The following is a 23,565-nucleotide window of genomic DNA, read 5'->3' as shown; positions in this document are numbered from 1 at the left end:
GGAGCTTAAGAAATTGGGAGAAATAATCAGCTTTCAGCAGGAATTATTACTTATAGGTGGGGACTGGAATTTGATTTGCAGCAATGAAGGTGTACACTAATTCAGTAATAGGAACTCCAAGAGAATTTACATATTATTCCACAAGGCATAATAACTGGGCTAAACTTGGCAGAAATTATATTTCACAGGAACACGTGCATTTAATTGAGAAATTTGATACACATCCAATAACTATTTCAAATCATGCTCCAATAATTATTAAGATAAAAGTGCAGGGTAATGATTTAAAGATGATACACTGGCACTTCACCACTTACCTGTTAAAAAGAGAGTAATTTAAGGAATGAGTAGTGGAAATATCAAGGAATTATTAGGAAATATAGAAAATACTCCAGACGTTATAGCTAATAAGTGGGATAAAATGAAAGTGGAGTTTTAAAGTAGGGTAGAAATAAAAAAAAAAGAGGGGGGATCTGGTCAAAAAGTAGTAAGAATTTATTGAGAGGGGCTGACAATGGTTAAAATATTACAAAATTACAGGAATCTCACAGAACAAGAAGAGGCACAATTGCAGAGTGCTAAAGAGAAAATAAGGGAGTACCTGTATTGTATGCATGAGTTTAGAAAGATTGTTGTTAAGTGACTATTTTTATTACAACTCCAGAGCACAAAAACTTTTGGCACGACTTAGTAGAAAATGTTGTTGCCAAACCTTGGAAGACTATAACATGAAAAATAACTACAGAGCCTGTAGAAATACTAAAGATATTTCAGGACTTTTATGAAAATTTGGATAAAGTGGAAAAGTGAGGAGATCTGTAAATATTTTCAGTTGTGCTTTTTCTTGAAGACTTACATATGTCAAGGTTAGAGGCAGATGATGCTGAACAACTAACAATTAAGATAGGAGGAGATGAGATAGAAATAATGACGTATAACCAATCTGCAGAAAAGTCTCCCGGAGTAGATGGTATTCCAGTGGATGTTTAGAAGCTAGGCCTGAAGAAAATGGTAAAGATCTGGAAGGTTTTGCTTAACAGTATTTTAAAAGGAGGGGAGGCACCAACATCCTGGTAAAAAGCTATGGTGGCTATAATGCCTAAAGACAGTAAAGACCCATCTGATCCAGATTCATATAGGCCCATTTTAATTTAAAACCATGGTTATAAAGTGTTTATTTCTATAATGGCTAAAGAATGGCAAAGCTTATGCCAAAATTGTTAGATATGGGCCAGTCTGGTTTTGTAGAGGTGAGGCAAACATATGAAAACACTGATGATCCAGAGGGAAGCAGAATGTAAGAAAATACCACTGTTATTGGTGGGTCTTGATACTGAGAAAGTATTTGATATAGTAAGCTGGGCTTTTAGTACTAGGGCAATGGAAGCATTTGCATTTCTTGATACAATAGTAAGGTTAATTAAAAGGATATATGAAGGATCAGAGGCAAAAGTCAAAGTGAGAGAGTTCCTCTCTGATGACTTGTGTCTAAACAGAGGAATCGGGCAGGTATGTCATGTTCCCCTTTATTTGCTTTATATTTAGAGCCATTGACAAAGAAAAGAAGGGACTCAGAAATTCAAGGCTATAATTGGTAATGGTGTTCAAGAAAAGTTGGCTTTATTTACAGATGATTTTTTATATCCGACAGAACCAGAAAAGGGCATCTCGGTGTTGTAGAATCTTCTGCGACAGTTCCATGTGTTTTTGGGATATAAAATTAATGAAGGTAAAACAAAGACTGTGGCTATAAAGTATGTACTCACATATAAATTGGTTCAACAATACCCATATTTATGGGGACATGATAAAATTAAGCACTTAGGAGTATGGATTAAAAAGGTTTTGGTTATGGCAGCTAAGGATATGTGGGAAGAAATATTAAACAAAAGATAATACTAAAAATGAGAAATTGAGGGCTCTTTCATGTGAATGTGGCTAGCAAGATACAAGCAGTAAAGTACTTTTAGTCCCTTTATACGCAGGTCAGGCATTTTTTTATCAACCAGAGAAGTTGTGGATCGTAATTAGTAAAGATGTTGAAGGATTTTATTTGGGAGGGGAAGCGGCCAAGAGTCAAGTAGGATAAGTTGATCTTCCCTGTAGAACAAAGATGTTTAGGATTACTTGATTTGCAGGGATATTTTAGAGCTTCACAGTTAAGATTCATATACATGACACAAGCAGAAAGCTACAGTTCAAAGTGGAAAGGGATTCTGATGGCTGAGGGGGGGGGGGGGTTCAATAAACAAGGAAGAATGGGAATTTTGATGCAGATCCTTGAGGACAGTAATAGTCGTACAGAATATTCATAAAGGTAGCTGAAAGGGTACTAATAACTAAGCCAACATGGGAATGAAGAAAGGAGATTTCTGCCAATAGGGATTAGGGGTATAGAGAATCGCAAAGAGTGGTCTGGAATTTAATGGAGGTAGATGGCAAAAGAATGAAGGTATTGTGAGTAAATAGTTAAAGAAAGAAAGGTAATAGAATAGGAAGAGGCAAAGAAGAAATTTGAATTGCAGGGTAGCGAGTGCTTTCCCTATCAGGGATTGATATCGGAATATAGACATAGAGAACGTGGATAGGGGAGTCCTACCTGAAGGAGTTGCACTGGTTGAGTTTTTAATTGATTCAGTAAGGGAATCCTAAAATGAAAGATCTGCACTGGTTGAGTTTTTGACTGAATGTAGAACAGAAGCTGCTGTTAAAAAAGGGATAATTTAGTAAGGCATATGAAATATTGCATGATGTCAATAGGAATCGATGAGAAGATATCTGAAAAGATTGGGAAGAGAGATTAGATACACAACTAACAAACAATGGGAGAACATATGTATGGCTTCCAAATATGCAACAAAATCTACAAGATTTAGGATTTTTGCTTGGAAGTGTTTATATAGATACTTTTATAACTCAAGTAGACTCCAAAAGAATTTTTGCACTGGTACACGGCAAATGTTGGAGGTGTGATGAGAAAGAAAGAGGTAACTGGTCTGGGAACATTTGTTTTGGGAGTGTAATGCATTAGCAATCTTTAAAAAAATTCCCGACAGAGTACTCTTGTCAGTAATACTGGGAAAGCAAATGAATATAACCAAGGAATTTTTTTTTTTTGAGCTGGGATACAGGATCTGAATTGCCTAGACATAGTAAGGCCTGTTAAGTTTAATTCTGGTTGAGGCCAACAAAGCCATTAATAGAAAATGGAAATCAGAATCTAAACCAACTATAATTGAAGTAGTGAATATTGTAACAGAGGTAAAATAAGTGGGATCTTTAGAAAATGGTAGGAGTAAATTACTTCGAAAAACTGGAAATTGTGGGAGCAATACATGTAGAAAAATGTTTTGGAGGAGGAATGAGGTTTAAGAGAAGGCATGAACTGAATAATTTATGTAATGATTCTTCGATTATATGACATGAATTTTAATGTTTGTAAATATGAACATGTTAATTTGGTTTGATTTACTTTTATGTAAATGTAAGTTTGCCTGAGTCACAAGTGAGAATTCAGTAAATGATGATGTATTCATAGTTGTTTTTCTCCCCTTTTCGATTTTCTATATTGTATGACTTGGAATTTGTTGCTATAAGTTGCTAGGAGGGGGGGGCAGCCATGGCAAAATTGCATTTTAAAAGAGAAGGAAAAAACGCATAGTTTCATTGAGATGTGAACTCATATATTCACATACTATAATTTGTTTAAAAGCCAGATAATGACCAGGAAAAGGACTAGAAAAATGGAAATAGCCAAAAGGCTGTTTTGAAGGATGCAGTGGGCAAATGTGTCACTCCAGTTAAGGCCTGAGGATACCATATCAGGAACACATTGCATTGTCTCTCTCCAGATACTTTGATGTATGCCTACTGCATACTTTGTGCCTGACCCCTTTGAAGGTAGATGGTGAGTTTTCATCTTTGCTTGAGGAGAAGGCTGCCAGTGAAGTGAATGAGACCTCCAGTCTGAATGTGAGATTCTAGGCTTCCGCAGTAGAATCGTGACTTTTGCAGTTTTTTTTTACTGTTCAATCAGATGGGTTCTCTACCTAGGCAATCCCAGTTGTTGTTATGGTGGAGGCTGCAAAGGACCCACCAACTGTTGACCTTTCTGGCCTTCCTCCTCTGTGACAGGAAGACTCCCTTTCTACTTTTTCTTGTGGACCAGCACCCAAAGGCCAGAAGCCCACTCTGCTGATAGTACACAGGCTGCTGCCATATTTGATTATTGTAGGCTTGCTGAAGTGGTATAGAATTAGCCGCCCAGGCAGCACAGCCTTTATTATCATGATAGCTCTTACAGTAAAGAGAGGAAGAGTTTCTCCTTCTCCCACGTGACTCACATTCTGAGTTGGATAAGAAAGATCTAGCCTGTTCTGTGCAGATCATCTTTGCTTTAGGTTATGACTCCCAACAGCATGAAATATATATATATATATATATATATATATATGTCACGAGGAAACATTTTAAATGAAGTTCTTTTGAGATTGTTCAGGCCTTCTAAGAGATTGCAGTTCCTAACAAGTCAAGTTATCCATTGCACTGTCTCTTGGCATTCCAGGTATTTGAAAATGTCTTTGAAGCAGCTTTTTTAAGAACCTGATTCTCAGTCCCTGCCAGTAAGATCAGTTTAGATTCTGCTGGATCCTGGGAATCCAGTGAATTTGTTGTTTAAGAACATTGTATTTAATTTAGCAATGTTCTCATGGATGTTGCCAGGGGATACAGACTGACTCCATGACTCACTCTGATCCACATAGTGACAGTAAGGCCAGAGAACTAGATGGAGTTGACAAAAACGTGTATAAATCTTCAACTCTGACTGTTAGGTTAGGCAGTTAATGTGGTTCTAGTAGTCTGATAATTGTCAAGTTGACATCCTTTCTACAGAATATGGCATTGGATATCCAAGAGCGCATGAAGGACAACATTAAAATTATTCACATATGGCTTTTAAGGTGGAATGCATGCTGTATAGGTATGATTCACTCAGCAGCTGCGATATAAACACAGTAGTATGATTTACAAGATAATGTCAAAGGCAGCTTTGGCTGCCTCTCTGGATAGGTAGGGGGTATGGAAGATTGCCGCCTCCTTCTCAAGACAGCAGAGGGTAGTACTTTCTTTTTAACCCGAATCCCCTCCTCCTGCATTCTATTCCTCACCCCACCCCCAGCATCCCTCATGCTCGATGGGAAGATTTCCCACTTCAAATCCAGTGGTTTCAGAATAACAGACCGATGAATTATTTCTTCTGGCTATAAAATAGAGTTCAAAGCCTTCCCTCCCTTTCTGGGAATCCATACAATCCTTACAGATCAGGAGCAGAGAGCACAACCAGTCTTGGCTCAGCTTCTACAGTGTAAGGCCATCACCCCCGCAGGTACAAGATAAAATGGTTTTATTCTAGTCTGTTTCTAGTCCCAGCCATCAGTTAACCATTCTAGATTTAGCCAAGCCAGACAAATTTCTATGAGTAACCAGGTTCAAAATGATAAAACAGTAGGGTTTGCTTCTACTACTTTCACTATAATATTTCATAATGACTTTGTATATCATGGGTACATAGCTACACAAACCCATCCAAAGGCATAAGCATTTCAAGTTCACCTCCTTGCCCTGTGGTCTGTTTGCACTGCCCTTGTTTTTTACCAGATGCTTAGCACCAGACTTTTTCCAACACAGGATTGAAGAGATCCTATTAACCCTCACCTGGCAGATGGCTTCTTTCAGGCAGCATCAGAGGAGGAAATGTAGAGTGCCATGAAATACTGTAGCTATTGTTTGTCCAGCCTGGAATTTTCCTTGAACCCTTAAGTGATAACCCTTGAAGGATAGCTACTTTCCTGAGAGGCTTGCTGGCCACACAGCAGATCAGATTGTTCCTGATACAGGACAAGGACTCATAACTGGAAAAGATCATGCATCATGTTTCCAAAGAGGCTAAGCTGTGCATTGTCTTTCATTTTGTTGGTGCCCCTCACCAGGAAGCACAAGAGAGAGCTTCATTGGTATCTGAAAAGCTTTTGGCAAAAGCAGTGTCTCCTACTAACAAAAAAAAAAAAGATGCTATTTCTGATACCTCAGTCAGGGAAGATCTCAAATAGTGGTTCCAGCAGGTACTGAGAAATCAAGCAAGTACCATTTTTTGTACAAGAGGGCACCCATGCCTCTATTACAGATGACTCTGGTCTAACTGACTGTACTCATATAGGCCACTTTATGTTGCAGGGTACTTGTATTCTCTCCATGGCATCCCTGAATGAAATGGTGGCCCTTATTTTTAGCTGTCAGATCACCAAGAATGGCTAGTCAGCCAGAGACCATGGAAGTACTGGTAGACAACACCACAGTGATGTAGTACATAAAAAGGGAGGTACCCACTCATACTAGTTAATCAGGCTGTCAGTCATAATTCGGGAGGTAGCCTGTCATTTAGGTCTTCATCTCCAAATGTCCTACATCCACTAACACCAAAACTGGCACCAAAGTGCAGCAGTGGATAAGCTGAGCAGATCCAGGGAAAACCAAAGCAACGGCTGGATCTCGGTGTGTTCCAGGAGCTAATTAGGAGTTGGGGAACAACCAGCTGACAAGCTTCTTTTCCAGGTAGCCATGCAAGTGGAAGTTAATGCATTCTTTATCCATTGGAGGCTGCATCACCTCTATACATAACCATGTATTCCCTTAATTGCCCAGATGTTGCAGAGTACCAAAAAATAAACAAGACCTGGCCCCATGGTGCAGAGGTATAAAGCCCTAACTGTGCCACACATGGCCTATGTTTGATTAGTGTCACTGTTGCTAGAGGGTCAGTTGGGCAAGGATGGGAGTAAGTATCCCACATTGGCTCAACCATCTATGCGGGAGGGGCAGCCTAGGCTCATTGAAGTAACAACATTTAGATCCTCCATGCTGTGAGAGGCATTTCACTTGATCTGGAGGATGCACATGAATGGAAGAGCTGAAGCACCTTCCAAGGGCAGCTGTTGTGGAAATCACAAGTCTGCCACAGGATGATGGGGGTTAGGTCATACTCCCTACTAGCAATGTGATGCTGCGCAAGTTCTCTGTCTTCTCACTGACCCTAGACATGGGTTGGAGAGAGCCAGTGAGAGGCTAAGACTGGTCTAGCAAACCCATTGAACAAGGTGACAGCTGATGGTCTGCTGTGGGGAGCTTAAAGATAAAGTAACATGCAAGACTTGTGCTAATAATTGTTCTCCTTATTAAACTGATCAGAGAGGGACTAACAACATTTCCCACACACACATTCTCTGCTGACCTAGGAAGAAAGAGCATTGCATGCAAACTTCAAGAACCTGAATCTAGTAGTTTGGATGGTTTCACCATAATCCCCTTCAAAGCAAGTTTCTTAAAAAAAAAGCAAGTTTCTAAGAGAAGGATCTTTGTATCCTTCAAGAGGCAAGAAGGCCTAGCAATTGAAAATTCTGTTTCGCCAAATGGAAGAGATTCGCCTTAAGGTAAAAACTAAGGGGTAGCATTTCTGCAAGAGCTACATAACCATACATCTCAAAATATCAGGTGGATCTATCTCTTAAGGGGCTTGTGTTATGCCTAAGTTAATTCATTAATGCCAGAAGTACTGAATGAGTTTGTAATTCTAAATGTATGGTTTGTCTTGCCCCATTAAGTGGTGGATAGCACTTGAAAAGACAGACCACGCACAAAGCACTTTTGTCCCACTAGAATTTAATCGCAGTGCTAAATGGTAGTACTAAGTGCCGCAGTTAAGCACATTAAATGAGAGAACACCACTTCAGGTGAACAAAAAAATACAAGGAGCTGCCTTTCTTTTTTAGCTGAAAGATTTTCTTAATTTAATGTTTCTTCTGGCTCACAGGTCCTGACAATTTCAAGCCAGCGTGCTGGCAGTCAGAAATGTAACCAGTCTGTCTGACTACTGGTAGACAGTAAGTTGAAGCAGGTTATTTGCTACTGCACTTTGCCAGTGTACGGACTCTCTTCCCTTTTGGTTTGCCTTTCAAGAAAACAATTCCTGAAGAGCTTCTTGCACCTTATACTGCACAGGAAATGTTTTCTTCACCATCCAATGTTAATTTTGTGCTGAGAAAGTATCCCATTTACATTCATGTCTTGTGAGAGTTTATTCTTGATTGCTGATACTTCTGTCTGAAGGAGCTGCGACCTTCAAGCTCTGATGTTGAAAGAGCCATAGGTCATCTTTCACAGAGACAGGGTGAGCTTTAGTAGTATGTGATATCTGGGCTGGACTGTGCCCATACTGTTTAGCTGCCAATGTTCTATCCCAACTGACAAAGCAAGGGTGAAAGAATGTTACACCTCCTGGATGTTGTCAGCTTTAGTGTTGTTCAACAAGAACAAAGTATTTCAAACTGTTTTGGCAGCAATTTGTATCCTTCATTTCAGGCAAAAAGGGCAGCCTTGTCTCTAAGGAGATACTAATGACTAGCAGACTTCATCACTGTTTACACTGTGAACAGTGGGGATGACCTGAAAGGCCCTGTGATAGCTCATTCTACTAGGTCAGTGGCCACCTCACCAGCTTTATTTAATGATAGGTGTGCTTAAGAATACCTGTGTGAGACGCATGGAATAGAGAGCATGCTTTTTTTCCCCAAGCTTCAGTAAAGGAGCAGAGTAAAGTTTGCAAAAGCTATCCTACAAGAGGGATTGTGTAGTTTCATCAAAGTAAATTATACTGGGGTAGATATGGTCATAGTCAAATACTAGACTAGTTGCCCTTGTGGACCATTTTTAAGTGTTGGGGTGTTGGGAGTGCAGGGGAAAGCTTCCCACATGTAAATAAACACTTGCTGTCTTCCAAGTGACTTACTTCAGTACATTTCACATTGGAAAACAGAATTCGAAGAAAGTGTCTACCAGTTTGACATACACACAATATCGATTATATAAATGATTTAAATACAACTGTGGGGTTGGAAGCTGCTGTGAGAATGGGATAACCCATGATATGATACGTGGATCATAGTGGGATAGATATTTGCAGAAAACTAATTTAATAGTGAAGGTGTAGATTAGTAGTTTTGAGTGAAAGATGAGGACACAAAGTTGTAAAGGGAAGTGAAAGGTAAGAGGAGAACATGGCTGGTGTTGTGTAGCTTTGGGAATAATGGAGAATGACTTAAGGTGGGGGGAAGAGTGGTGTTTGAATATGCTGAGCTGGGAGGAAGAGTGGTGTTTGAATATGCTGAGCTGGGAAGTGAAGTGATGGTGCAGAGGTTGAAATGAGGTGAACTGGGAGATGAAGTAGTGAACGTCGTATGATGAATAAAGGGGAATTGTCAGCGTAAAGGTGGTGGAAAGTAAGGTTGCAGAAAAATACAATTTTGGGCAGAAATCTAATGAAAGTATAACAGGGAAATGGATAGCAGGAAATGGGAGGAGAGAATGCTCCTTCCTCCTCGGCATCAAGGAAGTAGAGCTTAGTGCACATCTTGTTTAAGTGCTGTGTACAGCTGTGACATACTTTTCTTTTGAATGGAATTCTGAGTACCATCTTCTTTGTCAGTTGGCATCTTTCAGCCATCCTTTTTTATTAATTTTTTTACATTTTGTTGATGTAGCCTAGCTTATTGTTAAAGCTGTATATTTTTGTTGATTTGCTGAGCCTCCTTTAAAATGAAGACCTATAAAAACTAATTTTTATTTAATATATTTTTTTCTCCAGTTGTACAGAATCGAATGACAGCCTTTTGGTTCAAAGGGAAAGAATTGGCGCTGGCATTTGGGCTCACACTTGCCTTCTCCCGCCTTGGTAGTGTTCTCAACTTCTTCCTCACACACAGTTTTGAGAATCGTTTTGGTATTCAGTGGACACTCTGGGGAGGTAAGCTCCACTTTGTGGTGTACATATAATCCTCACAAAATTACATTCTTTTATCTCTTTCTCCAACATGTCTGATTCAATATGCAGCAATTATGCAGAGTTGTGACTTGGATACATGTCTTCACTGACACGTTAGGATTAAAGCGGAATTGCATTTTGTCTATTTTTCTCTTTAGCAGCAGTGTCATCATGATACTATTCATTCATTTAGTATGAGTACCTCCCACTGTACGTTAAAAACAATGTGTTTTGTGTGTATTATTAATATCTTTCTCTCTATGCACTTACCTGCATTATATTCACTGTGATATGTACTTTAATGCAGACATCTTTATAGTCTGCAAATTCTTTGAGCTGTTGTTTAATGTCAGCAACTATATTGGTAGTCATTTTAGCATCATCTAATGACTTTTTTCCCCTGCTGTTTTCCTGAGAAACGTCATTTACTGATTGAGTACAGATACTGTACTTGTGACCTCACTCTCACCATAGCAGTCTTGTACTATGTCACAAAACCCTGTACAGTACTTTGTCTACTATTTAACCTGCAAGTCAGCAGTATCTTCTCTTCACTGCTACCCAGCTTTCTTCTCCCTTTTATTTCCATTTTTCTACACTATCTTCTGTTGACTTACCAGCATTAGCGAAGTTTGTTACAGCTCATTTCTTCTCTGACCACTAGCAGGAGCTCTTTCTCTCCTCATTAACCTCCCCCGTTTCCCATTTTCCCATCTCATTGCATTTTGACTTTGCTGCTTTCTTATCTTGTTTCTTTCATCATTTCAGAGTTTTTCATCTCACAAATTTTACCTCCCCTAGTAATCTTAAAAGTTGTTACCTAAGGTCAGTTGGGAAGCATTCATTGCGAAATCCCTTATCAAAACTTCTTGAGAGAGTCCTACATATGCAATTGATGAAGTACCTCCTAGAAAACAATATCCACACAGCAGCATGGCTTTAGACCCTTCCACAGCACCTCCACTGCACTTATCGCACTTAGTAATACCATCAATAATCACAGAAACAACGGACTGCTCATCTCAGCTACATTCTTAGATTTATCCAAAGCTTTTGACATCGTCAGCCATGCAAAGCTCCTTCACTCACTATCCACCCTAAACCTCAGAAACTCTACTGTTTCTTGGTTTAAAAGCTATCTAGATGGCAGGCAGCAAGCTGTAATATGGCAAAACCAAATCTCTCCTGTATTGCTTGTCTTCCTAGGAGCTCCCCAAGGCTCCATCTTGGGTCCATTGCTCTTCACTCTCTTTACAAATCAACTCCCAGCCAACATTCCTAAAGCTTCAGTAGTGCAATATGCAGACGATACCACCATAATATGCACTGCCAAGTCACTAGACGTCCTCCTCTCCCAAACACAAGAATGCTTTTCCCTAGCCGAAACTTGGATCACCAATCAAAACCTCATTCTTAACCCAGCTAAAACAAAGCTACTCCTGTTTAGCTCCCACAGATCTATATTCCCCTCAGATAGCTTCATAATCTCCCCAAATAATACCACCATTACCCCTACCAATCACACCAAACTGCTAGGCATGGAAATTGACAATCACTTTAGATTTGACCTACACATTTCCCTAACAATAAAAAAAGTTCATAGAAAACTTGGTACACTCTATCGAAACAAACAATTTCTCTCCAACCACTCCAAAATAGCAATAGCGAGAACACACCTATTATCTACCTTACTCTATGCCTCCCCTGTTCTTACTAATCTCCGCAAAACTGACCTAAACAAACTCGACAGTTGTTATAACAAGATAGCTAGATTTGCTAATGGTTCATCCTTTGGAACACATCACTGTGAATGCCTCAAAACACTCAGTTGGTTAGAACTCACTCCAATTCAATCAACTATTACTGGCTCACAAATTATTGCATCTCAGACAACACTCCAGCTCTACAACAATTACTTCAACCCTACACCACCACCAGAACCCTATGATCTAGCACCCAAAACCTCCTTAAGATTAGCAAATTTAACAATGAGGCAGGAAAATACATCTACAGCCACTATATTTCTAAAATTTGGAACTTCCTTCCTGCCCATATAACAGGCAACAACTCCTCAAACCAATTCAAAAAACTACTTAAAACTCACTTTGTGAATAACAGACTTTGCTCCTGTCTCACCCCTGGCTAGCTTAGCTACAGACGTATCATGTATACAAAACAAGTAGTAATGCCTTATGTCTAGACTGTTGCACAAATTGTACTTCCAGCTTCCCTAGTGTGGAAAGAAATGTATCTCATGAATGCGTCCATTGTACTCCCTTCCATTTTGCTCTGCTGTGTCTCATAATAATTACCATATGATTGTCTTATGCTAACATTTGTGTAACCTGCCTATTACTAGCATTTAATGTACTGTCTCTATGCTCTGTTAACTATAAATTGGAGCTTTTTTCCCCGGGCCTCCGCTGAAAATGGACTAATATCCAGTTGGACTCTCCTGGTTAACAAATGTAAAATAAATAAATAAAATGATTGATTGATTGAGTAGGAATTATCTAGTTAATTAGTGAGAGGAGCTGAAAAGCATTCTGTCATTTAAGGTATTCCGCTACATTCCTATCCAGCTCCAAGAACTCAGAGTTTATAACTCCTGATTGACTGCATTAATTTTTGGATTTGCTACTTTTAAGGTTGCATATTTCCCTTACTGTTTGATTGTGGTCTTAATTACAATTTGGTGTACTTCAAATTTTGTTTTACTGCAAGTTTTTATTTTTTCTTTCTTAAAGTCTTAAAAGTTGTTGGCTACTGTCAGTTAGGAAACATTCCTTTCACATTCATTGATTGAATAGGAATTAGATGTAACTAATTAGTTGGAGGAGCTGAGAAACCATTTTTTTACTTAAGGTATTCAGCTGCATTCCTGTCAAGCTATTGGAGCTCTTAGATTAGAACTGCACTTTGCATTGATTTGTGTATTTTTCCACGTACTTGCCCAATTCTAGTTGTGCATTTAATGTTGTTAGCATTTTAGCCACCTGTTTGTACTGTAAATAGGTTCATAGATGTATACTAATGTTCTGTTTTTTTATGGAGCTTTTCTCCTCGGGCCTCCATTGAAAATGGGCTCTTAATGGCCTAGTGGACTACCTGGTAAACAAAAAACAATATATAAATACTAGGCTAATGACCACTAGGACCCTTAATATCCTAGCCATGCAACTCAAATGTGACCCACAAATTTTCTTTATTTGGGGTGATTTACTGAGTTACCTCTGTCCATCAGAGACATAGGAGCAAGTCCAGGGGTGAATTTTTACCCATCCATTGGTTCTAGTTGCACTTAAATAGGGACATAGAGGAACTCTGTTTCACATGGATGAGGAGCTTGTTTCAGAGAATAGGCATTCTCTGAGAAACATATGTGAGCAAAATTTAGGTCTTTTAATCGAGTAGTTCTGATGCTGTTTTTTTTTTTTTTTTTTACAGATGTGCAAAAGATTCGTCAAAACATCATCTAGGGATGCCTCATGTGCCAGGCAAAGATTGCTTCTTAGAAGTCTGTATGATATTGAGTGAAGAGACAGGGCTTTGAAGCAGTCAGAGTAGGACATTGTGTTTGCTCCCTGTATTCTTTTTGTAAGGAACCTATGGGGGTGTTTCAGTTGCTGCATGTGTCTGGTCAGGTACATACGAAAAGGGAAATTCTAATGTATGATGGGCCCTTATAAGGGTTGAGTACAATGGTATGTTGACCTCTGTGGACGTAGATGCCGTGCCCTTGCTTATAAGTTGAGCAACATAGAAGGATTTTCTTACTAGTTTAGATACTGGTTGGTTGAAGGGTAAGTTACTACCTACATGAGTTCCCAGATCCCTGACTAGTGAATCAACTTTTAAGGGTGTTTTGTTGATGACATAGTTGCCCAGGGAGGCAGACTTCCTATAAGGTACTATAATGCATTTCTTGGTATTGAGTTTTAAGCCATGGCTTTGGCACCAAACATTTGTCTGTATTAGACCTTCCTGAAGGGTGTTCTTTTCTGGGGGGGGGGGGGGGAATCAATAACTGCTCCCAGTTTGCAATCATCTGTGAACTTGGTTAGCCAGAGGCCTTTGATATCCGAGAAGTAGATTCCAATGAAGACGGGGCCAACACAGAGCTCTAGGGGACTCCTGGTGACCAGCCTCTCTGTGTTGGTAGCCTCACTGATTCTAACCTCCTGGGGTCCTGCAAGTGAGCCAGTTAGCTAGTCAGTATGTTATAAAGGGTTTTATATCTAGTTCTGTAAGTTTGTTAACAATGCCTGAGTGGGGTATTGTATCAGATGCCTTAGCCAGATGTAGGTAGGCAGTATGCACTATTTTCCCCTGAATCATTGCCTTAGTGACCTTTTCAAAGAAGTCCACCAGATTCCATAAGCATGACCTTCCTTTGACAAAGCCAAGCTGTGATGATTCCAGTGTCTGGAGGTCTCCTACCTCCATGCTAATTTCCATGGCCTTACAAATATGACTAGTCAGACTAAAGGGTTTTTAGTTAAAGGTCCTCCCTTATGAAAGGGGATAACTGTCACAGTCCTCCAGTCACATGGCACAAAGCCTGTTTTAAGACTGTAGTTAAATAATGACTCCATAGTCCTGATAAGTTGTATTTTGGACTGTTCAGGAAGCATCCTGGGATGTTATCTGGTCCATTGATGCTGTGCTCTTGGCTTTAGTGAGTGCAGCCAGTATGTGCTCCCTAGTTATAGTTGGGAGGAGTGCTATGTTTGAGGATGTTATTGGGGGGATGGTTGTGGTGAGAAGGAGGTAAAGCTGGAACAGAATTTGTCCGTTAATAGGTTTGCTATTTTTCCTGGCTATGTGAATGTGGCACCATTATCCACCAGTTGAGCACATTGCTGTGTGCTGCCTTTGAGGTTTCTGACAGCTGTAGAAAGTATTATGGTTATCTTTCACCAGGGGGATAGCTTAACCTCAAAGCTGGCTTTGTTTGACCTAATTAGCCCTCTTAATTACCATTCCTGACTTTTGCCATAATTTCTTTCCTTTCGTTGTATGTCCTTTTTAATTTTGGATGCCACTAGAGCAGTTTGTTTCTGAGGCTAGTTCTGGACTTGCTTCTGGTAGGTACAGCTGCCTCTGTACAGCTATTGACATGGTTGCACATAATTTCTGAGATCATAGGCTGGTATGTTCTCACTGTTTGGAGGAGCATTGAATTTTGACAAACCATGACTTAATAACAGGTAGTTTTGCCATGAAATAGTTCTGACTGTTACTGGTTTTAGTGGGAGTAGGGAGCTGATTTTGATTTTGAAGGACTCAGCTTTATAGACTGTCCTTATTAGGGAGGACAAGGCACTGGGGGATGCAGCATTCTCCCATATTTGTAAGCATGACTTCCAGTATGTTGGAGCCTCTAGTGGGCATATTCGATATTTGGTCCAGGGTGTTTCGCATTTACAAACTCCCAGAATCTCTGTGCCTGTAGATGACGGGCCGTGTAGGATTCTCAGTCTATAGAGGGGCAATTAAAGTCTCCCATGAGTAGCATGTTAGGTTGGATGGTAATTGTCTCCAGTAGCAGAGTTGAACTTCCTTTCTTGGAAAACAGCTTTACTTCTAGTCATCACTTCAGCAAGAAGAGTGTCTGAACTGCAGGCCCTCTTGCCAGTGGAATCCTTAATTGTCTTCCATGCGGACAGGGTTTCCCAAAGGACTAATACATCCTTTATGCCCAAGGTGGTGTCTAGTGTGGCTCTAAACCAGTCCATTCATTTACCTACCTTTTTCTCTAATCCTCAGAATAAAGGGGAAAGGATCCTGCATTCTCTGGATGTACACAGACAGCTTAAATTATATTTGGACAGGACTAAGCCTCTCAGAAAATCTGACCAACTGCTAGTTAGCTTTGCTGTAGGGGCAGAGGGTAAGGCCATTTCAAAGCAAACCTTTCCAAATGGATAGCACATTGCATTAATTTCTGCTACAAACACCATGGAAAACCTACCCCACAGGGGATAAGAACACATTCCACCACGGCTGCATCTACCTCTACTGCATTTCTCAGAGGAGTCCCTACCAGGGGCATCCTGGAAGCTGCAACCTGGAGCTCTGTACTTACTTTCAAAAGCATTGCCACCTGCCTATCTTTTCTAAATCCAGAGCTGGATTTGCCACAGCAGTCTTACAGGGCCTTATTGTTAGCCCTAATGCTCTTTAACTACATCCACCCTTCCTTAGCTTTGGGAATCACCCCAAATTGGATGACTGCAACAGTGAAACACGAAGAACATAGTACAGTTATGTACACTTAACCATAAATGTAGATGTCAGAGTGTATTCACTGTTGCAGTCCTGGTTACCCTCCCTCCAGCCCCCTGACTTCTCTTGACTTTTACCTTTCCTACTTGTTTGGCATATATTATATCATGTGTATTTACTTTTTGCTGGGGGTGTTCCATACCATATAATTAATTCCTATTGTGGGGGCACCTGACATCTGGGGCAAGAAAAATTGATGTAATGGCATCGGCTGCATGTTTTATAGCCCTGATGACCTGACGTCATGGAAGAAGCTACAGCATCCGACACAGAAATCTGACGACTCTGGTATTCAGGCTGGCTGATGGCTACCTGCAGGCAGATAACCCAAATGTGATGACTGCAACAGTGAATACACTCTAATATCTACATTTATGGTAAGTGTACAGAGCTGTACTATATGCGTCCTCCCTGGATCCAGTTATGTCACGGCTCCCATCGCCCTTCCTCAAAAGACATCGTTCTCCCTCCATTACCTCTTCCTGTTCATCCAGAAGTCTTACAGAAATGGATGTGAATAGAATGATGAAATTTCTTTTTACACAAATTCAGATGGGAGTTCTCCCAAACCCTACTCCCAACGGGTTCGGAGGCCTTAACTCTTACAACTTCACCTATATTGGCTCCTACTCCAATCTGCCCTTCGGTTTCAGTGCCCTCTGATACTGGTGCCTGGGTGCCATTTGCTTTGAATCCGAAGATATCTGTATCCTTGGATCTTACACCTTCTCTGAATGTATTGGCGCTGACCATGTCTGAGTTGGAGGGCTCTCGGACCTGAAGCTTCATTGTCAGATCCAAGAGGTTAGGGTTGACTCCGAAGTTCTCCGAGTCTTCTGCCTCTCAGAGCTTCAGCATTCGATAGCTCTGTTCTGAATCCTGCCTCAAGGATAGTGCCTATGAGCTGGAGGAAACAGTCAGTCCAGAAGTATGTCTTCTCAGCTCCGATGGTTTCTTTCTCCCCAGGGCATTCTGCCTTTGAGGTTGTGGAGAAGAGATTCTCATCTCGAGATCAGATGCTCCTCCCCCGATCTTCCTACTGGTTCTCAGAACTCATTGTGTTGTGAGTCTTAGCATTCTACTCCACAGGGGCATCAGCCCAAAGTCTCCAGACGACCGCTCAAGGCAATGTTATTTCTACCACTACATCTCTAGAGCATCTCACCGAAGAAGTCCCTAGGAAGAGAAAGTGCAAGAGAAAGGCACTTGGACTCCCTCCAGGAGTCAGTCACGGAAGCTGCAGATTTCAGTGAAGGAGAAGGGTCCTCAAGATCACCACTCGACGTCTCATTTGGAGACATTTTAGAAATCTTGAAGCAATGGGTGGTTGGTCCACCCACACCCCTTCTCAAGAGGAATTGGTACTTCTGGAGGCTTTTGGTGCTGGCTCATCTACCTCCTGGGTAACTCCACCCACTGATGAGCTCATTGACTTGATCTCTCAGCAGGCACAGGGGTGGAAGGAAGCAGAGTCTGTAGTCTATCTCTAAAAGACCAGATAGAATCCTGGCACCACCGAAAGGAAGGGAATTGTGGAGCAAAGGAGTACCAGTAGATGCTGTAGTCGTGGGTGACCATCAAAAAAGAAATTGCGGAATAGAGTTTGTTCATCCCCCTAACAGGGAGTCTAGGGCGATGGACAGATTTGCGAAGTGTGTATGCTTCATCGACCTTCTCACTCAGGCCCCTGAACTACTTGGCGCACTTCACCAGATCACAGAGGGATTTAATCAAGGAGCTCTTAAAATCCCTGTCGGGGACTAGTACTGCTGAGGCAGAGTCCTCTATTGCTTTACCCTTCAGTCCATTTCAAATTCATCGTATGAGGCTCATTTCCCATGCAGTTGAAGGAGCCTCAACAGCAGTGGGTTCAGGCATTTCCATCAGGGGGCATGCCTGGATACACCTGTGTGATTTTTCTGGAGCCTTTCAAGTCATACTTCAATATTCCCTTTGATGGAAGTTCGTTATTTAGTCCCAAGGGTAGACGCACACTCCAGGTGTGAGAAAGATGGGAAGACCCTGTCTGCTGTTGGTGTGCATTTTTCGACTCCTCAAAGAACCTTTTCCAAGAATCAATGAGATGGTTGAAAGATGTGATTCAGGGAGTGCCAGGGTCCTTTTAATGATGCACATGGAGAAAATTCTCCCCAAGGCAGAGGTGGGAACGCCGCCGTTGAGGCCTGAGGAGACCCGCAAAACAAAGGGTTCAGGGATTCTTTCTCTGACTGGCCCCCGTTAGCCCTTCTAAAAGGAGGCCTGATTATCCTATTCTGGAGATAGTCTGGGGTCATTTATCCCTGCACCAGAGAGCCTGGCTAGACACTTGGGTGCAGAGGATTATTTCCAGAGGCTGTATCATTCCCTTTTCCCTCCCACCACCATTACAGAACAAAATTCCCAATGTTCACCCAGTCAGGGGAAAGCAGCAGCTTTAGAAATGCAAAAGCTGTTAGACAAAAGAGGCATTCAAGAGGTCCCCAAACCAGAGAGAATCTGGAATTTACTCAAGATTATTTTTTAGTGCCAAAGAAGATGGGACTAGAGACCAATCATGGATCTCAATCTGCTGAACAAGTCGGTTCAGCCTACCAAGTTCTGGATGGTCACAGTTCAAGTCCATTTTGTCCTTCCTGCACAAGGACGACTGGATGTTCTCAATATATCTCCAGGACAGCCCAGGAGACGTCTTCGGTTCCGGGCTGGAGCCAGTCACTACCAGTTTAGAGCACCGCCCTTTCATCTCACAACAGCCCCCATGGTGTTTACTAAAATGCATTGCAGTGGTAGCAGCTCACTTCAGACTGCAAGGATTCCGAGTGATTCCATATGTAGATGATTGGCTCCTTACCACCTTGACCAAGCATCTGCTGATAACCGCTCGAGACTATGTACTCCAGATTTGTTCCAAACTGAGCATCACAATCAGCCTCAAGAAATCTCACCTTCAACCTTTTCAGTCTCTAGAATTCATAAGTGCCATCTTCAACACGACATCAATGATAGCGTGTCTGCTTCTAAAGAGGGTTCAAACCGTGCGTATTCAGGTCAGAAGAATACTCATGAAGTCAGTATTGCCAGCCTGAAGTATATTACAGACCCTGGGATCGATGTCTGCAGCAATTGAACTACTACCAGTAGCAAGATACCACATTAGAATTTTCCAGTGGATGTTGGTGACCCCGCGGTCCATTTTACACCAATCTATGTATACCAAAATCGGCAATAACTCAGGTCTGCAAAAAGTGCCTTTCATGGTGGATTCACTCAGATCAAATGTTACAAGGTCATCCATTCATCCTCCGTCATCCCAAGGCCATTGTGACCACGGATGCTTCCCAGATTGGGTGGGGGGCATTTCTTGAGGAAAACTGTTCCAAGGCACAATGGTCCCCCAAAGAGACCAACTTGCATATCAACATGCTGGAAATGAGAACAGTACTCCTGGCGTTGCAAGCATTCCTCTCCCTTCCACGACTATTGTGATTCAAATGGGACAGTATGTTTGTAGTATTGCACATCAAAAACATGAGGAACCAGGCCTTATCCCTTGTGTTGAGAAGCTGAGAGTGTGGCAGTGGGTGATAGCAATTCATATACTTGGGGGGGATCCAGTGTGATAGGTTGAGCAGGTCCATACTATTATTTATATATATATATATATATATATAGATATATATAGATATATATAGATATATATAGATATATATAGATATATATAGATATATATAGATATATATAGATATACGGGGCACTGGAGATGACAGCTTTGGCTGTCTGGTTATCAACAGAATTGGAGATACCATGCAGTAAACTTAAGGCCAGAGATTTCCAGGTGAGTCACGTCTGTTGGGTGAGACAGGAGGTCTGGAATTGGATCCAGAATCCAGGGTGGGTAAACTAGAGGAGGCAAAAGAAAGGGAAACCAAATCTGTCAAGGCCACTCTGCTCTTCAATTGAAATACTTTCTGTAGGAAAATGGGGGTTAAGGGGGTTGGGGAATAAGCACAGAGGAGACCAGGGGGGCCAGTTGTGAAGGAGAGCACCTCTCGGTGAATATTCCAGAGGAGGGATAAGGGTAAAAAACCTGCTGCATTTGTAGTTCAGGGGAGATGCAAATAGCTCACAGCATGGCTGGCCCCACTGACAAAGTATAATTTCCACCACTTGTGTTGAGAGATCACTCATGAGGTATATCTCACCCAACAGACGTGACTCACCTGGAAATCTCTGGCCTTAAGTTTACCGCATGGTATCTCCAATTCTGTTGATAACCAGACAGCCAAAGCTGTCATCTCCAGTGCCCCGTATTCTTTTATCTTCTCACAAAGCCTCTACCAGAAAAATCTACAGGAGCAAATGGAAAAAATTTGTCCTTTGGGCACAACTACATGACATGGATTCCTTTTCAGCACCAGTACATAAGATTCTTGAATTCCTCACCTCCATTTTCAGTGAAGGGGCTAGTGTTTCTACAGTTAAGGTTCAGCTAGCTGCTATCTCCAATTTCCATATCGGAGTTGATAATTCTATCTTAGCATCTTCACGTCTTTGTAAATCCTTTATAAAAGGAGCCTTTTAATTGAAGCCCCCCTTTAAGGACTGTACTCCGCCTTGGGATCCTACCATAATGTTACAGGCCCTAACCCGAAGAGCTTTTGAACCTTCAGTAAGATGCGAGTTATGATACCTGACTTGGAAAACTATTTTTGTCATAGCCATAACATAGGTTAGAAGAATATCAGAATTGCAAGCCTTATCTTCTTCTTTGTCTTTTCGGCTCGGTTAGGGGTCGCCACAGCGGAACTCCGGTCCGCTAATGATTGGCAGTAGATGTTTTATGGTGCCGAGTTGCCAGCCCGACGCCCAACCTTCAACGAAGGCACGCCCATTCACGCATGTCTTTCGGAGGCCACTCGACCACAGGGAGGAAATGCAGACTCCACACAGAAAGCACTCCAACCGTGAATCGAACAGGAGAACCTCTTGCTGTGAGGCAACAACACTACCGCTGTACCACCGCGGCTTCTGCAAGCCTTATCTTCCAAGTCTCCTTATTTAGCTTAGCCTTTCCCAAGAAGATTGTGTCTTTTAAGAAGCAACCCTACCTTCTTTCGTAAGGTGGTGTGAGGATCCAACATTAATCAAGCCATTAATCTCCTGGTATTCTTTCCAAGTTTCTGTAACAAAGGCGAATACATGTTACATTTATTGGATGTTCATAGACAATTACATTTCTGTCTGCACAGAACTGAGAAACGTAGGAAATCTGACCAGTTATTCCTAACCTTTTCAGAAACCAAATTGGGTCGACCAATCTCGAACCTTATCAAGATGGGTATGGGTAACCGAGTGTATTTCTTTAATTTATAACAAGCTGGGTTTGGTCCTTCCTAAACCCTTAAAAGGCCCATTCAATTAGACCCATGGCAACTTCATCAGCTTTCCTATCCAGAACTTCCATGGATAACATTTGTACAGCTGCAACTTGTGCTAACCATCATACCTTTATTACTCATTACAAATTGGATCTAGTCTCAAGGGGAAGAGCCTTCAGCTCTACAGTACTTAGGAATAGCCTTCCTTAGAGTCTACCCAAGATTCAGGTAGCTGGAGACTCTGGACCATATGTTGAAGAATGAATGAAAATTGACAACATTCGATAAAGAAGTTATGTACTCACTGTAATGTTCCATCTGTATTGCTCATTTTCATTTTTCCTCAACTCCCCTCCCTTCAGCCCCCTGCCATGTTTCTTTGATGACTTATGGTACAGTGGGAAAGTACCTCCTCAGGAAATGATTTTCCATAGTATGTAAAATATATCGATGTTTTACTTGAGGGAGTTGCAAACAAGATCTGGAGAAGGAGTGGGACTACAGCATTATGGGTAAGGGAGAAGCTCGAGAGTTTGTGGTTTCCATGAGCTTTAGAACAGCGGCTGATTAGAATCCGATCTGAACCCATACACTGAGGAAGAATGAAAATGGACAACACAGATGGAACATTATGGTGAGTACATCATTTCTTTTTTTCCTGTTTGGGTGTGCAGGGTGGTATTAATGGTTGCAAGGTTGCTATGTAACCCCAAAACCTATACTCCCTGCTTCTTCACAAGTCTGTTTTAACATACATACTTCTTGTTCAACTTTATAAGCTTCCTACCTTTCAAGCAATTAGCTTATGAGTGCCGCTTTGATGTATCTTCTTCTTTATACATTTTAATTTATAACTTATACACCTCCTGTACAATTTTCTTTAAAATATCAGACATTTTATGAGCATAGATTTTTGTACCATTTTCCATTTGCTAACCAAATAACTGAATCTGTCTACAAAGGCTGGGGTAAAGGCCCCTTAAAAGTTCTTTTTTTTTTTTTTTTTTTTTTTTGTGAAGTGGGAGGAAATAAGAGTATCTGATAAAATCCATTCTATAAAGGGAGAAAATACAAACTTCCCTCAGTTATTGACTGTTTATGGCTGTTTTGTTCTCTGTGTAAATGTCTATGTCTCTAAAATAGTTTTCTTTCTTTTTTTATAAAATGTTGTCTGAGACTGATGCAGCTTAGTTGCCTATAAAAGGTCTTTAGAGGTGGCTTCTAACCTCAAAGGTAAATGAGGAGCTGCATGTTAAATTTTAATGAAAAAAAAAGCATTTTATGTTAGTTTTTGTGCCACCGCATATAAGAAGAGTAAAACCTAACACTTTTGTGCAAAAAAACACATTTTTAGGCCTGAAGCCACAAAATTATTTTTTTACTCTGAAGAGAAATTAAAACTGCAATCTGTCTGCATTGCAAATGGTGTAAGTTTGTCAGCCACAGGAGGGCATTGCAGTCTTAAGTTTTGACCCTTACTTCAAATGACAAAATGTGCTAATGAAAATTTCAGGATGTGACAACTGAATAGCTAGCCTTATACTACACAGTACTTGTTCAAATAACTGTTAGGGAAGTCAGACAACAAACTTACATATTTAGAGACTTCAAAGGAAAGAAGAAAAAAGGAGGTACTGGCCACCACGTTGAACAGCTTCAAAACTTTTATTTAAAACACAGTTAAAAACAAAGGAATGAACGCTTTCAAAACCATGCCTTTCTTCAGATACAAAACTCAAATGAAACTGCAGAACTGGAATGTTTTGCTGACAGATGGAAAAATAGCCAAGGTAGTGGAGAAAAAACAGTTTTTGGCTTTAGAAGAAATAAAAATCTGAAGGATTTATTATGTCATGAAGGGAAGACAGAAAAAAGTAGGAGCACTTTTACACAACGTGCAGGTACACGAAAGTGCAGAAATTGCAAAGCATGCGAGTACATTGTGGAGGCAGAATCCTGTGTACACCCTTTATCAGGAAAACAATATTGTTTTGATTTGTATGCAGATTGTAGAACAAAGAATGT

General features: G+C 40.9%; 1 protein-coding gene across 4 annotated transcripts in view; it reads left to right on the top strand.

The window, feature by feature from the left end:
- Positions 1-23,565, top strand: part of MFSD1 (major facilitator superfamily domain containing 1) — a 336,629-nt gene that overhangs the window by 105,259 nt on the left and 207,805 nt on the right. For all 4 annotated transcript variants that reach the window (XM_044089276.1, XM_044089274.1, XM_044089273.1 and 1 more), the window contains one exon: positions 9,698-9,856. In XM_044089276.1, coding sequence (XP_043945211.1) covers positions 9,698-9,856 — 159 coding nt within the window. The remainder of the gene's footprint in view (positions 1-9,697; positions 9,857-23,565) is intronic.

Source organism: Protopterus annectens, chromosome 12.part0 (assembly GCF_019279795.1).
Source record: "Protopterus annectens isolate FY-2018-M chromosome 12.part0, PAN1.0, whole genome shotgun sequence".
NCBI lineage: Eukaryota > Metazoa > Chordata > Ceratodontiformes > Protopteridae > Protopterus > Protopterus annectens.
This window is presented reverse-complemented; position numbering and strand designations above follow the sequence as displayed.